The 17,435-nt window shown below is 40.2% G+C and overlaps 1 protein-coding gene across 1 annotated transcript; it reads right to left on the bottom strand.

Annotated features, from left to right (window-relative positions):
- Positions 1-10,862: 10,862 nt before the first annotated feature.
- LOC141934218 (olfactory receptor 6B1-like) lies at positions 10,863-11,850 on the bottom strand. Its single transcript, XM_074849555.1, has one exon. The coding sequence runs from the start codon at positions 11,796-11,798 to the stop codon at positions 10,863-10,865; it is 936 nt and encodes a 311-aa protein (XP_074705656.1). The 5' UTR covers positions 11,799-11,850.
- Positions 11,851-17,435: the final 5,585 nt, after the last annotated feature.

Genomic DNA, 17,435 nt, shown 5'->3' with positions numbered 1-17,435 from the left:
CAGGGGTCGGTGATGGGACCGACACTGTTTAACATCTTTGTTGGTGACATGGACAGTGGGATCGAGGCACCTTCAGCAAGTTCACCGATGACACCAAGCTGTGTGGTCTGGTCAACACACTGGAGGGAAGGGATGTGCCATCCAGAGGGACCTGGACAGGCTGGAGAGGTGGGCCTGTGCAAAGCTCAAGAAGTTCAACAAGGCCAAGGGCAAGGTCCTGCATGTGCAGGGTTGGGGAAATCCCAAGCACAAATCCAGGCTGGATGATGAGTGGATTGAGAGCAGCCCTGCAGAGAAGGACTTGGGGGTATTAATGGATGAAAAAACAACTATGAGCCAGCAGTGTGTGCTCACAGCCCAGAAAGCCAGACGTGCATCAGAAGTCTGGCCAACAGGTTGAGGGAGGGGATTCTCCCCCTCTACTCTGCTCTCATGAGACCCCATCTGCAGATCTGTGTCCAGCTCTGGGGGGCCCAACATAAGAAGGACATGGACCTGTTGGAGCGGATCCAGAGGAGGGTCATGAGGATGATCAGGGGGCTGGATCACCTCCCTTATAAGGACAGGGTGAGAGAACTGGCATTTTTCAGCCTAGAGAAGAGAAGGCTCCAGGGAGACCTTATAGTGGCCTTCCGGTACTTAAAGGGGGTCTACAGGAAAGATGGGGAGGGACTCTTTATCAGGGAGGGTAGGGATAGGATGAGGGGTAAATGGTTTTAACCTGAAAGACGGTAGATTTAGATTAGATATGAGAATGAAATTCTTCCCTGTGAGGGTGGTGAGGACCTGGCACAGGTTGCCCAGAGAAGCTGTGGCTGCCCCCTCCCTGGAAGGGTTCAAGGCCAAGTTGGACGGGGCTTTGAGCAACCTGTGCTAGTGGAAGGTGTCCCTGCCCATGGCAGGGGGGTGGGACTGGATGATCTTTAAGGTGCCTTCTAACCCAAACCACTCTATGATTGTACGTCTATGATTGATTGATTGATGGTACTTCACCTTTGTGGGGGCAGAATAGGGGCATCTGTGTCATGTTTGAATGTAGGTCCTTGTGCATAGAGTTATGTCTTCTCTCCTACATTACAGGACTCAGAGATTCACAGCTGCAGTCTCTTTCTCATGACAAACATGGAAATGACAATCGTGGCAATACTCATGTATGATTAGTAGGATGTTGAGTACCTCAGACAACAAAAATTCCATGCAGATGTTCACAAGTGGAAAGATATGAGAATGAAAAGTCCTCCTATCTGTCCTGTCCCCCTGACTCTCTTCACATGTTTCCTGCATACTGCCAACCCACCTCAATGACAGCAGATGGTAAATCCTTCTCCTTTGAAGGCTCACCAAAATTCTTTGTTCCCACTAGGGTCACTCCACAATTGACCTTGAAGATCCTTCTTCGCTGCTGCCTTTCTGACAGCCTGTTTGTCAAAGTCCTCACAGGCCTGAGCTTCTCTGTCACCAGAGAGACATATTGAGTCAGCCCTGGACTCAGCATGTATAATGCTTCAGGTCCCACAATAAATCAGAGGCTGAAACTCTAAGCTGCAGTGGTGGGGAAAATGCATTAAAACATTGCTTTGGAAGAATCCCAAAGCAGTTTCTCCTCTGGTGGAAGAGAAGCTGGTGATTGTTGTACAGTGACAGAATAGTATCATTTAACTTATATGATTTGAAGATAAGGGGCTCTTACCTGATTGTGAAACCTTAACTGAAGAGGGACAGAAAATTTTTCAGGGAAAATCTGCTAGTTTTGGAGTAAATGGGAGATTTCTCAAAGTCCTAAATTAGGTATTTAACTATTCCATTTGTGCGCAGTGGTGGTGGTGAACCCTGCAGTTCAAAACACTGAGAGAATAAGGACTGTTTATGGCTGTTATACTCGGTCAGTTTATTTGGGAATCTTTAGTCTGGCACAGAGATTCTGAAAATAGGACACACACAGCTTGGAAGCATGAATTAATTATGTATTGGCTAACACAGACAATAGATAGGATGAAAGAGGCTACTAATTAAGCAATAGTCTGTTCACCACCTTGCTAGGCAACTTCTGATAGGGCACTTGATAGGATTCTTCTCTGCCCAGCCACATATCAGTCAGGACAAGAGTCAGCCTCCACAGCTATCTATAGCATAGAATCTATAGGAATAGATTCTTAGAGTTGAGTTGCTTTGTCAACACTGCTAACAGTGACTGGATATATACTTCCATGTGGTCATACAAAACATGCTTGGATTATGCATTTTTCTCTCCACAGCAACACAACTAGCTTCCATGGAGACCTCAATCAGAATTGAGGTTGTCTAAATCTAGGGAAGACAACTGTCAACCATCCATCTCCACCCCACACAGCAGAGAAGGTCATTTCACACCCATGGAGAAACATGCACAGTTAACCCTAGACCTAATTTGACTTCTTATTTCTAGTCTGCTTAGTGCATAAGGTGTGGCTGGGAATGGCAAGACCTCCTTCCCTTCCATGTGCAAATTTACTCCATTATTTAACTACAGGACAGTGGAGGAATGTCTCTCTGGAGGGCCAAAAAGATGGCAGGAGAGATAACAGACCCTTTTTCATCACATTGGTTCTGTAAATGGGTCAATCTGTTCCCAGTTTAAATTAAGACCCAATTATCAGTGGACCTCGTCTGTCACCTTATCTGCGTACCGCGCTCTTTGCAGTACTCGCTATCACACTTAGCTCCTGTCTGGTTTGCTCTTGTGAAGGCCCCATTGTTTTCCTTTGCATAAGTGTTTGTCTTGTACAATGTCTTGTAGTAGTAAGGTGCAATAATTGTACAGCAATTCCTTTCAAACAGTCTAAAAGCACTTTGCAAATACTGGTGAGTACCACTTGCAATATTTGTAGAAGCTGAGACATAAAGTGATGAGCCAATAAGTTCCTCCTTCCATTTCATGCTAAACTATCTTAATTTACATTGATATTTGGAACAGCTTCTCCTTATTTAAGAATTTGGTTACCTTGCTTATTTCAGTAGTGTTGAAGAAGAGTGGAAGGCACCTCACTCAAAAGAGAGAAACAGCAATATGTTTTACTGAGGTAAAATAATAATTTGACAGAGTTTTAACAGCAGTTTCACACTGCAAGGTTCACCTTATTAATTACTGAACGGAAGAAACATACAAAAGAAAATTGAGTTAAAACGACTCATACAGGGACCAGAGAAAGAGAGTAGAGAGGATCCTCCTGTTGAGTCACGAGGTTCAGAGTGAATCTCCTTGCTTTCTGAAGTCATTTTTGGAGCCTAGGTGTACCTGGATCCAATCTTAGTCTCAGACTTAGTCAACAGTGTTGTGGAGGCTCTTGAAATAAACAGACAATAATTAAAATAAAATTTATTTTGATACAATTGATTGGCACTTCAGCAATCATTCAGAAATGGCAGATCCAAATGTCCATGAGAGGAAAAAAGTTATTACTGCACAAGACTCCTAGGATTTAATGACAGTCGAAAATGCTTGATCACTCACCTAAAAATGAAAGCTCTCAACCTTGAGAAATTTCTTTGGGTGATGTCCCAACCCAAGGGGGAAACCTCAAGGAGTTTCATTGGGTGGCATCCCAACCCAAGTGGAGAGTCCTCAACTGATGCATCCTGCTCCAGGGGGGCTAGCTCAAATTGGCTGCCCCAGGGGACTCCATCTATACCCAAGATGAATCTGATCTGTGGTCAATATCAGCCCTTATTGGCTGAGGGCCCCAATTCCAGTAAAACCCTGAGAACAAGGGCATGAAAAAAAAAAAAAAAATCAATAGCCACTATATTTCAGCAGCCAGGAAGCCCCATCTTCATCAGGGTGGGTGTACCTGCCACACAATCCGACCTGTGACCACAGTCATGATTCAGCTGCTTTCCTTGGAGTGGTGGCTCAGTCACCTCTTGCCTCCAAGGTTAAAAAGGAGTGCAGCTCCAATGAGTTTCAATGTTTGTTGTGGATCATCATTCCTAGATAATTACACAAACAAATTTTAAAATACATACTCTACTATTAACACAGACCTCACTACTCATACACTAATATAAACTAATACAAACCATAATAAACATAACTACAATCATTACCAAAATTGAAGGAAACTAATTAACCATTTTGACAAGGAAAATTCAGACATATCCAACCAACCAGCTAGTACTTCATACCATAACAAGTCTCTTGCCACTTTCTTCATTTGTTGACCTGAAGTGGCATTAACACATTTGGGACATAGATCTACCAACAGATTTAAAACCCTATATATACCTTCCTCCCTTAATAGCACCAAGTCCAAACATATTCTTCTAAAAGATGCCACATTCACAAAATTCATTTGCCACCACATTGTCATCCAAGTCCTGATTGTATGGGTCACCATCACCATTGCCAATAGGGGTGCCAAAGCATCATGTTTTTCCAGGGTCCTGAATAAAACAGAACTAAGCCTCGGATTAAAACACAGACATCAAATTAAAAGTCAGGAATTATCCATCGGGTACTAATACAGTGAGTTCTTCCACCTTTAGCTAGGGCCTCCCAGACATGTAAACCTCTAGGTTTTACTAAGGTCATAGGCACAATGCCAATCGAAGGTAACTTTATCATGACAGGTTGGCCTACATATATTTTCAACAGGAACTGGCCCTTGTGATCGCTAGATGAGGGAGTATCACTAGCTGAAAACCCCATAGGGCAAAATGCTCATGTCTTCAGGTTCCCATAATTTCCTCAGCAGTTATTAGCAATAAAAACTGCTTGTGATAACCGCATGTCCCAGTTATATCGTGAGACACTGGCATGTGTCTTAATCAAACCATTAATCTGCTCAACTATGTCATTAGCCTGATGATAATACAGTGTATAAAACACCCAATTGATTCCTTTTCCTCGTGCCCAGTTTTGCACCACTGTGGCTGTGAAATGTGATCTGTTGTCACTGTGAATACATTCAAGGATGGGCAAGATAGTAAACCATCCTTGCAGAACACGGACTGTTTGGTCTCTGGTAGCTGTGCTAACAGCTGCAGCCATAGTTAATCCTGACATCACCTCGGCTCCCACCAAGATGTATCTCCTTCCATGAGATGGCTTCGAAGGACCAATATAATCAACTTGCCAGGTGCTCCAGAGCGCCTTACCTTGTTTAATATACTGGGCCAGGGCTTGAGTTGGATGATTAGCCTCAAGCCTCATTTGACATCGTGGACAAGCCATAAGAACTGCTTCACATGTTTTCATAGATGCAGGCCATCCCAGGGACTGACACGCATAGAGTTCTGTTTTCTCTGAGTGACCTTGCTTAATATGTAGCCACTCAGCCAGCTGATCCCAATCTTCTTTATCACTATCAACTACCCTAATTTGGGCCAAATGATCTACCTGTTTGATTCCATCTCGCAGTAGGGGTCCCAATTCTTGCTTGGCCCTTTACACACACCACCTTTAGGGGTCATGATCTACCTATTTCTGACAATCGTTGCCAGTCCTTGGCCCTCCAAACCTTTGTACAGCCTGCTTCCCACTGATTAGATTCCCATTGGCATATCCGCTCTGTAGCACCCTTTTAAGTTGCATAGGAGTCAGTGTAAATCACAGTATCATTCTTTGCTGTCAGCAAGAGGGCATGCAATGCTCCCACCTGAGCATTACCTTCTCCCTCCTTCATAATCATTTTATTGGTACCAATTTCCGAGGCTGATGCTTTATATTGCCATTTTAATCCCACTCAGCAGGCGGATGCATCAGTAAACCACACTCCTTGTGTATCTGAATCTGTAATCAATTCGGGTGCCTCCTTGACTGGGGAAGGTTTATAGGGCCTATAGGCTGCTTCTCCAGCTGCTCCTCTCCCCATTTATAATTGTACCCAGCGTTACTCCATCCCAGGTGCAGAATCTGGTACTTGGACTTGTTAAATTTCATGCCATTGATGAGTACCCAATGCTCCAATCTACCTAGGTCCTTCTGCAAGTCCTCTTCTCCCTTGACCAAGTCAACAGCACCTCCCAGTTCAGTATTGTCAGCAAGTTTGCAAATGGTGCCTTCAACTCCTGCACTAGATCATTGATAAATATGGTAAACAGAACTGGCCCTAGAATTGAGCCCTGAGGAACACCACTGGTCACTGGTCACTGCATTTCACTGTACACTGATCGCACTGATTGGATCCCCATCATCTGCCAAATGACAGTTTAGGCATTTAGGGCCCAATAGGTAGACAACAGCAGCTAGTGTCCTCTAGTATATCCTGTAGTATTTGAAACCATTACACGTACCAACAGATATGATTAAACACTTAAGAAATATCCAGAACCTTCTGTAGTTACAGCTTGAGGCTAGAGAAGCATCTCAAATGGCACTAGACACTGATCTCTAGGCAGTCAGATTGTGCAACTGTACATTGACTTTGCATTTTAGACACTTACATTTAAGACATCTGGAGCTGAATCTTACTCTCATAACGTTCATACGTTTAAACATATTTTCCATATCATTTGAGATATTCTAGTGTGTGTCAGACATCTGGAAGACAGAACACAGTGTCTTTGGGAGACTAATACTCTTCTGATGTAACAAATGGAGGACTAGACTATCCTAGTGTATCTCAAATGGCACCTGATCCCTTTCAAGTTGTGACACACAGCATTATACATCTGATCTGTTTGCCCTAATGCATGATAAGGTATTTATGGATATGCTTTCAGAGACAGCATCTTTGATCAGTTATGGGTCAGTTTGACCACAGTGGATTTTCCTGACATTCAGTGTTGTGAACTACAGTATAACAGGGAGAGGTAAACATATCCAGAAAATCATTTAATCCAGAAAACTAAAATCTTATTAAAAAAAATATTAACTTCAACTTCTGGAGTTGCCAATTTCTGTTTATCATACTTTTGCCACCTAATTTATATAGAACAATAGCTCTGTATGAAGACTGTAGAACAGCCTCAACTGAAACTAGGTGCTTATGCTGAGGCAACTAAATTGCACCTGCAGGATCTATTCAGTAGTACAAAGAGTTATACAGAGAAACATTCATTCTTCCCAGGCTCATTTTAGCTGCAACCATGTTTTCATCTAGAGTCGATTCCTGCTCCTACGTTTAAGTAAAGCCCTAGAACCTGACTTTTTTTCATTGTAGAAATTAGACAAACTTATTTTCTAAGTTAAATATTCTGAATTTTGGAGAACCCTGCTTGTTCACAGCTTGTCCCAAGACTTATTATTCTGTTTCTCAAGCTGTAGACAAGGGAATAGTTTAGCAGAGTGAGGACCATGTAAAGGACAGACAATCATTTGTTTAGTTTGTCAGAGTGCTAGTCTTTGATGGAAGATAGTGCTCAGAGTGATTTGAGTGCCTTAGAAGACTGTTGACACTGTTTGACCACAAAAACAAAGCTTAGGTTTACAGCTTTTTAACTCAGTAATTTCCACTGCCCTAAACAGCATGTTCCATAGGCTCCCACATATCAATTCCCTGAATAAGCTGAAGTCTACTTACACCCCTACACAGTCTAGGGGCTGTACTCTGATAATTGACTGTCTCATTCCCCTGAGTATCCTGAACTCCATTTTCATGGTCACTACAGCCAACGCTGCCATTGATTATCATCTCCCTGACTAGTTCAACCTTGTTTGATACAGAAGATCCAAAAGAGCTTGTTTATCTCGACTGTTTATCTTGTTTGCAGCCCAGAAAGCCAACCATATGCTGGGGTCCATCAAAAGAAGTGTAGATAGCAGGTCGAGGGAGGTGATTCTCTGTACTACAAGATTGTCATGTTGAATCTCCTCAGCTTTGTCTCCAGGAACTTTCACTGTAATATTCCTTTCCTATCTTTACATCTCTCCTACCTGCCTCTGATTGTGTTCACACTCAACCCTCCTCAGGAGGCTACTCTGAAAGAGACATGTTGTTCTCCTTCATATATAATGTTGTAACTATTGTTTAAGATCCTTTCATCTACACTTTGAGAAATGAGAAAGTAAAATCTGCCACCAGAATCAACAGTAGGAAACAATAGGTTGTTAAAGCAGTAAGCAAATAAAAACATTCATAAAGACTCATTAAAAAGTAAGAAAAAAAAAAGGAAAAACTCCATAAACCTAACAATGGTTTTCTTTACACATCGCTCTTGGTTTTATTCTGGTCTGTGATTAATTTGAAAAATACCGAAGGTGAAGGTTTGTAATAGTCTTTGTTCTTTTCCTAACCCATTTACAAAAACCTACACAATATTCTTTTTTTTTTTTTTTTTACATTACTTAAGATAATAACAAAAACAACCATTACACTAGTAGTAATAATAAATCTTAGGTAAAATAAGCACTTCATATTTTGGTGCCTCTCCCATCTTAAAATATTCCTTACATCTACTTTTCTAAATATTATAAGAAAAGTCAAAACCATTCCTCCTGGTTCCTTATACAGTCTGCAATAAAGGAAAAGGGAGGAGCACTTGCAAAGAATAACTTAATCCTATTTATTGAATGGTATGTTTTATGTAAGATGCATCACCCTCTGGAGATATATGTCCTTCCTTGTTGACTTAGAGGGGAGCCCAGATGAGTAGGCTAGGTAATCAACTGTCAGCCCACCTCAGCTATTTTGGCTGTCTTATGAAATTTCAGTTATTACTAGAATTATATGTTTAGGAAGCTCACTACAGTCCCTAAAGTTAGGTAAGATAGCTACTAGCTCGTGAATAGAATTTTTCTGAGAAGAGATATTCTTGCATAAAACTCTACATGTACATTAGTCTCCCTGTGCTCTTCTTACAGTCAGTGATGACAACTGGGCATATGTGAGATTAAGCTCAATGCAAATTTATATTTTATTTTGTCAGATTACCAGCACCATGAAAATGCCTCTGTGTTTCTGTGAAGTCTATGGAGATTGGTGCTCATGCCTACAACACCATACTGTTAAAACAGAAAAGATTAATCCCATGCCTATTATGGAGAAGTCTATAGCATAATATAGAATAAATAGGCCCTATAATGGCTATCATTAAGACTAATTGTGGGTTTTGTTATTACAATTAATATACAGTAATTCATTATTATTTTCCAGAACAATAATAACTATGAAAGAGTTGGTTCAAATATTCAAAATTCTCTAAGTACAACATTATTGTTAGCAGTAATAACACCCAATTATTATATAATTTTCTCTATCAGCTTGCTATTATTAGGAAAAGTGGGAATCTGAAGGCTGCTGATTTTCTGTATTCATAGAAAATTACAACAGATCAGAGCATTATTAACTAGGTAATAATAATACTCACTGTTGCAGTATGAGACCAATGTATTCCTTAGGAATAAATAGTATCAGACTGATCACCACTCTTCCAACAAAAGTTTTTGTTGTTCAGTCCACTTCATTCTAAGAATTGTTATCTTTAGGTAGATGTCTTTAACTGAGTTAGTCGTTTTAGATCCTTTTGGTAATTGTTTTGCAGCAGTCTAAGAAAGAGGTGTAAAGTTAGGTGCTATCAATCTAGGACTAAGTAGTAGATGGCCATTGAATTCCCATAAGATTTATTTTTACATCCTGAAAAATTTGAAATAGCAAGTCAGCCAAGACAAGCTTGAGAAAAGTAGTACTACTGCTGCATCACACATGGGAAACATGATTTTTACTCTTTTATACACAATTCATAGTGACACTGGAGCCCTAATTCCATGACTGGATCTCACTGGTTCTCACACTGGTTCTGGTCCATACAAGTATGATGCCTCTCCTAGCACTGGTGGGAATGCAATTGCCTCAAGACCTGTGTTTTGCACCTGGAGGTTCATTATGATACCAGCAGAAAGGGACTCAGAATCTGTAAAGTATCACTTGAAACGCCATTTATTGGAGCTAACACTATAAAGAAAAACTGATCCTACATCATTTCAGATGCTAGGAACCCTGAGTTGTGCAGTATCAAACAGACCTCTAGTCAGGGAACAGTATGCTGTGCAGATCTGTCTGTGGAAGTGTTACTCACTTTGGTCACCCAAGGTATTATAGGATTTCTAAAAAGAGAACAATTCTATCCAGCATTTCTACTGTCAGACAGAAAGGATGTGCATATAAGAAGTTCTTGCTGCATTTTTAGGTAAAGGCAAAGACACACAAGTGGTGTTATCATCAGTACCAAGTGGGAGTTGATTGCAGGCTGTACTGTCAACCGGCAGTTTATCCTGCAGCCCATGGATATGCACAGAACAGCAGAGGCCTGCGGGCCAGGCTGTACGTGCAGCAAAGCCTATGACTGGGTCTACTCAGGTTAAATGTTACGTGGATCACTAATTCCTCAGTGTACAATGGTCTTCAAGTCAGGTTTACTACAGACTACTATATGCCAAACATGAAGTCATGTGAAGGTATGGCCATACAAATAGTATAGATACAGCAAAGATAACATTTTTTGTATACAGTAAGATTGTGATAGAATAAGGAGGTCAGCCTATTTCTTCAATGGGTGTTTTAGCTCTCTTTAACTGTGTCTGTAAGGATCTGGCCAACTGATTTTCAATGACATCCAATGTTCCTACATGGTTTTGAAAATTATAAATCTGGTTTTTAGGATTTTCAAAAGGAAATTATCTATCAGTCAAGGTTCTAGTATGACTTATCATATGGCTATTGTAGCAGGATAGCTTACAGCCAGGTGTAGATCAAAACACCCTCATGAATGAGGTCACATTTCCACATAGAAACAATGATATGATTTCTGACTTGCCAGACTTCAGTGCAGCAAGACAGTGATGACTGAGTGACCAATGAACAAGTTGTAGTTGTCTTACTCAACTACATTTCAAAGAAATAAACTTCTCATTACTGTCCGTGTTCCTGTGTCCTTAGCCTAGGAACTTATCGGTGTGTGGAGCAGCTTAGGCCTATGATCTTTTTTAGAATCTCTTTCACCTCCTTGTTCCTCAGACAATAGATTAGAGGGTTCAGTGCTGGAGTGAACACAGCGTAAAAGACAGACACTATTTTGCTGAGATTGAATGGACGGATCCTCCTGGGCCTGGCATACATAAAGAGAGTGGCAGAGAAAAAGATAATGACTACAGTGAAATGGGAGGTACAAGTGGAAAAGGCTTTTTTCCTTCCCTGAGCTGAAGGCATACACAAGATAGTTGACAAGATACAGCAATAGGAGAAAACAATTATCAAGAGAGGTACCAGCAGGATCACCAAGGCTAATGCAAAGTCCACTGTCTCTGCAAGGGACATGTCAGTGCAGGAAAGGTTCAGGACTGGAGAGATGTCACAGAAGAAGTGGTTTATGACTTGTGGGCCACAAAATGTGAGGCGTGAAATAAAAGACACCTTGACCAAGGAAATGGAAAAGCCTCCCGCCCATGAGAAAATTGACAGCTGAAAGCACAACTTATGGGTCATGATGGCTGGGTAGCGTAGGGGATGGCAAACAGCCAAATAGCGGTCATAGGCCATTACAGCCAAGAGGACACATTCAGTGCACATAAGGGAGATAAAGAAGTATAACTGGGTCATGCAGCTGGAGAATGAGATGGTCATGTTCTGTGACCAGAACCCAAACAAAAGCCTAGGCAATGTTACTGAGACATACCAAATCTCCAGGAAGGACAAGTTCCCCAGGAAATAATACATGGGCTTTTGGAGGTGATGATTTCTTTTCACCACAAAGATGATGATTGCATTCTCAGTGATTGTTACCATGTAGGTGACCAGAAAGACCAGGTAAAGTAAGGTCTGAACCTGCAGCCCATAGGAAAATCCCAGAAGAATGAACTCATTGATAGAAGTTTGGTTCTTCATTCCATACTGGGTGCCCACAGCTACCCCTGCAGGTGTCAAAGCAGAAGAAAAAGCAAATGTAAGACTTCCACAACAGCAAGTCTGTGTGAAGAATTAGGGCACTTAGTAAACTATTCCCTGTGGAACGTTTTTACAAAGTAGAACCAATAGTTCCTACAAGAAAGAAAGAGAGAGGGACGCATGTCTTTGTTTCCAATGACTTGTTAGTTTGCTTTCGATAGCAACACCAGAAAAACAAACCAAATCTTAGCAAAAAAAATCTCCAGAAGACTTCTGTAATGCACACTACTTTCCTACAGGATGGAGAATAGAAGAACACAGAGACTCTGCTGACATTCACACTGCTGAAAACAGCACCACAAAAGTTCAGGTAGTAAATGTATATGTATACATAAAAAAGGCTAAAAACATAGATGTAACACTAACTGAACATACAGTTGTGAAAAACGTTGAAATTTCTTCATTTCCTATTAGGAAATTATCCACCTCTGTATTTTTCAGTGGCAGCAGTGAAGCATATCAGAAGACTGCTATAGAGATTACTACTCTCTTAGCTACAGATTTTAGGATTTTATTTATGTTTAAGCAAGAAATTTTTAGTGAATATAAAGACTGACTCCTCCAGTGGGTGATTCATCAAACTTGTATTAAACACCTGTCTTTGAAAGAGAAGAATAATTCTTTCTCATTTTCAATTTGCCCTTAGCTCTGATTTAGACATCTATCTAGTAGATGGTTTAACTTCTATAACTTAAAGTAGATATTGTATGTTTCTATTAGCTGTTTTGCTCTAGATTGCTTTTATAATTAATGGATAGCTGCTTAAGGCATTAATTGAGTATTGGTAGTCTAGAGTATAATATTATCTTTAGCTATATCTCCTCCCAAAACACATCACACATTTGCACTCTAGAAATGCCTATTTCTCTTCATGGACATTCTAGTGATCCTTGACTGACCTTGAAGTAGATGTCTGTATCATAAATTATTTACAATGGAGGAGGTAAGGTTTATTTTTACTGATTTTAAGGGAAATAAGAGCAAATAATGAACACATAAATATGCCTGATTCCAATCTACTTACTTTTAGATTTTACAGCTCATTAATATATATGTGTTTGTGTATGCATGAGAGAGAAAGATGTCTGTACAAAAGATGTATTGATCTATTCAGAACAGTAACATATTCTTTAGCTATTTTCTTTCATCACCTACCTGAACATGTGTAGTCCTTTGATTAATTAAGGGATGACAAGTTTGACTGGAGACAAGGAACAAAGCTTTGGCAGTTTCTTTCTCCAAATATGAAAACACAAGAAGAATTTCAGGAAATGGTAAGCAGGATACTTTATCAATACTTTTGTGCATTCAAAAGGGAAAAAAATCCCTTTCCACAGAACAAGTCCTGGGCAGACTCCATGATGCAAAGGAGTGCCTGAACAAACAAATATTCCCCATACAGAATAGCAGCAACTGTCTAAAGGTCAGTGAAGAGTAAAAATAGCACCAAGAGATCATCAGACACCTACCCTCACATTCAGGCTCTACAATGCTCCTTCTATCCTGTCTTTACCACTCATGTCTTTGTCATGAACTTGATGAACTCTACATCTGCAATTAGGAAAGTCATTTTTCAAAAAGAATAGACACTGATGTAATACACATCAGTGGGTACTTTTGCATTTGCAAAACACACTGGGTATTTTTGTATTTACAAGGCACATTTACAGAATATCAAAGTCAAGGCAAGGAATGGCAAGTCAAGAAAAAAACTTGCTTTTTTATTAAGAGGGAAAATTTAATGGAAAGACTTGATGTGTTTTGCTATAATTCTTGACTTGCAGTTATATTCCCTCATTATACATTTGGCAGTTTACATGATGAAAGTGTATGGGATGGGATAATCAAGAATAATTACTTTTTGAAGCATTCAGCACAATAATTTACACCTTAATGGGTATATGATTTCCTGATGTATTCATCTGTTACTCTAAGAAAGCACTAAGACTTACTTACCAATTCAGGATTTCCAGGTTTGCATGTGGCCTTTAAACTCTTCCAATGAGCAGTGGATCAGATACATTTTTTTCTAACCTACCTGGTCCTTTAAAGGACTCAGTGTCTTTTTCTGGGAAAGCATCCCTTGTAGAAAAATCCCAGAGCTAATAAAGTAATCTGCCAATTAAAGAAGTGAAAGGGGAGAGGAAGCTTATTATCTCTAATTATCTCCAATAATTATCTCCAGATGCTAATTTATATGTATAATTGTACATAGTAGAAACAGTCTGAAATGAGATCAGGGGAATAAAGACCATAACAGACACTATACCTGTCATGCTTTGTACAGAATAACAAGTGTTCTCTCTCTAAAATTTATTAGGAAGACAAGACTAGGTAGGAATTATGTTTGCTGAAATGTCTGGGAATTCTGTAGTTTTATTTTTAATAAAAAGAAACATTCTGAGCATGATTTTTTTTATTAAAAAAATCTCCTTTACACATTTAAACACTGAAGATGCAGGTATTGGTTCCTGTTTAAGAAATCTAAATATACACATTTATCTAGATGTGTCTACCTTAAGTACGTGGAATGCAGATTTTATTTTGTAGATAGGCATGCAATGTCATCTGAAATGTTATTGGACTTGCCTAATCACAAAATTGTCTCCAGAGACGGGGAGATATCACCATACATATACTATCAATCACATGTGAATATGTATACCAATGCCATTTACAGCATAGCTTCCTTTGAAAGAAAAAACAGGAAAATACACAGAGGCGTGACTGTATTCTAATACTGTTCCCATTACAAACAGCTGGAGGATCAGGAATACAGAATACATTACAGAGAGAAGACGACTCACAACTAAGATATCACCAAATTTGGATGTGTATTGGATGTGTCACTACAAAACCTGACACCACTTAGTTTCCCTTGTTTTCTGGTCATGTTTATTCTTCCTTCTAGAGAAGTTGCTACACCTCTGATGGGACTCCCCGGAATAAGCCCAAGGCACAGCATAGATAGTCAAAGCACTTGGCAACAGGAAATTTCATTTTAAAAAAACAAACAACACAAACCAAACCAAGACGTTCTTTACTGAACCAATTACTCTGCTTATATGAAAAAACAGTGAGAGATGGAAAACTAATACTGAACACTTCTACTCTTCACCTAAAATAATCTATATTGTAAAGGCTTGAGTATAATTAATAAGTAAATGATCAATTACAATTGTTCTTAATTGTATTGCCTTAGAATTAGACAAAATATGATTAACCACCTCTCCCAAATGGTAAAACAGCTTAGTGTGCTCAAGAAAATACATAGTCAAACTATTCAAACAAGATGTTAAACACAAAGGAATGCTTGTAAAAGCCAATGATGGTACCAGCATAACATAAAGGATCAGTACAATTTTAATGGACAGATAACCGATGTGGTATTCCCTACCTAGTCCCATCAGGAATGTCTGGGTTATCCACAAGTACCTGATAGGCTTCACAGGGGAAGGACCACTGGGGTCCATGACCATGTCTCCAGGGAAATCCCATGTCCTTGTACCAACAGGCCTGGCAGGACCTACCACACTATCCTACCCAGCCTGTCCCCAGGACTGCATTTCTCTCTCCCACAGAATCGGGAGGCTGCAAAAAAAACCCACTGTACTAACCCACTTGGTTTCTCTCTGTGCCATCTCTTGCCAAAAACAGTAAGTTGGGTCATTTATAAAATTACATATATCTGTGATGAAACTGCTGTGGTATCCAAATCCAGTTAGAACCACACTGTCATTGGGTCTTAAACCATGACAAAAGGATAGCTGGAGCTGGATAACTCCTTACCAAGTAACATTGTAAATGCAAAAATGTCACATTAGTTCAAAAGAAGATTGACTAAATATTTGGAAGAATGGCCTGTTGAGGGTTAGATAGCAGACAGCAAAAATCAGGTTCATAAAAATGAAAAAGGAGCCAGATAGTATCCTCAGATGACATATCACATATGTTTGCCCAGTCTTTTTCTTATGGGCAATTTTTTCTGACCACTGTTTGAGAATAGATAGAGGACTAGACTGATCCTTGTTCTGACACTGTAGAACTGTTCCTGTGATGAAAAGAATAGTGGTATAGAATTTTACGTATTTCTCCATTACTCATTCTGGGATCATACATTGTTAGATGATAACATTTTTACATCTGGGTATTTAAAATCAGATGAAATCTCAGTATATCTTTGTCCTTTAAAACTGACTTGAAGAAATGGTGCTAAATTGTGGCTGATTGGCTGATCGCTCAAGAGGCATTTGATGCAAAACTCTGTGCTTGTCAAGGCATTGAATGATCTATTCAACTGATCATTTTTTCTTTTGATTCTTGTTTCTTAAAGCTTAGAACAATTTTTGTACTGTAAAAGCTGCATTTTGAAATATTAATAGAATATAATATTTCATATATTCTTATATATAAGGCATTAGCTGTAAAAAGGAATCTGAGCATGAAATTAACATAGCTAGTTTTGCATACATAAAGTATAAATATCTCTATCTGAGCTAATGACTCTTCTCTTCCTTGCTGTCAATCAAGAAAAGGAGGCTTTTCACCACAGTATGTCATCTAATCCTGTAGAAGGCATGAACAAATCATCATTTTGTTTGTGACCTGAAATAATAAGTTTTCTTCACTGATGTGGTGGGTTGACCTTGCCTAGTGGTCAGATGCCCACCAAGCCAGTCTATCAGTTCCCTTCCTCAACTAGGCAGGAGAGAGAAAATACAACGAAAGATTTGTGGGTCGAGATAAGGACAGGGACATCACTCTGCGATTACTGTCACGGAAGAAACAGACTTGACTTGGGGAAATTAATTTAATTTATTACCAGTAAAATCAGAGTAGGATAATGAGAAATAAAAACAAATCTAAAAAACACCTTCTTCCCAACCCTCCCTTCTTTCTGGGCTCAACTTCACCTCTGGCTTCTCTACCTTCTCTCCCCAAGTGGCACAGAGTGATGGGAAACGTTGGTTGCCTGCCACTCTTTATTCCTCATGCTCTTCACCTGCTCCACAGTGGAGTACCTCCCACAAGAGACAGTCCTTCATGAAATTCTGCAACATAGGCCCTTCCCTTGGGCTGCAGTTATTCAAGAACTGCTCCAGCATGGGTCCTTTCCATGGCACACAGTCCTTCAGGAACAGCGTGCTCCAGTGTGGGTGTCTCACCGGGTCACAGTTCCTGCCAGGAGGCTGCACCAGTGTGGGCTCCCCACAGGGTCACAGCTTCCTTCAGGGCACATCCACCTGCTCCTGTATGGGTTAAAGCCTCTGTGGTATGGAGGACAGCAGCTGAAGGAGGACTGGCAGATTGATTATATCACCATCCCACAAACTCACCAAGGTAAGCACCATGTGCTTACAATGGTGGAAGCAACCACCGGATGGCTGGAGACATATCCTGTGCCCCATGCCACTGCCTGGAACTATCCTGGGTCTTGAAAGACCAGTCCTGTGGTGACATGGCACCCCAGAAAGAATTGAGTCAGGCGATGGGACTCATTTCCGAAACAACCAGAGACACCTGGGCCAAAGAGCATGGCATTGAGTGGGTATATCATATCCCCTGTCTTGCACCAGC

Source organism: Strix aluco, chromosome 24, assembly GCF_031877795.1.
Source record: "Strix aluco isolate bStrAlu1 chromosome 24, bStrAlu1.hap1, whole genome shotgun sequence".
Classification (NCBI taxonomy): domain Eukaryota; kingdom Metazoa; phylum Chordata; class Aves; order Strigiformes; family Strigidae; genus Strix; species Strix aluco.
The sequence above is the reverse complement of the archived record's forward strand: the minus strand, read 5'-3'. Positions and strand labels throughout refer to the sequence as shown.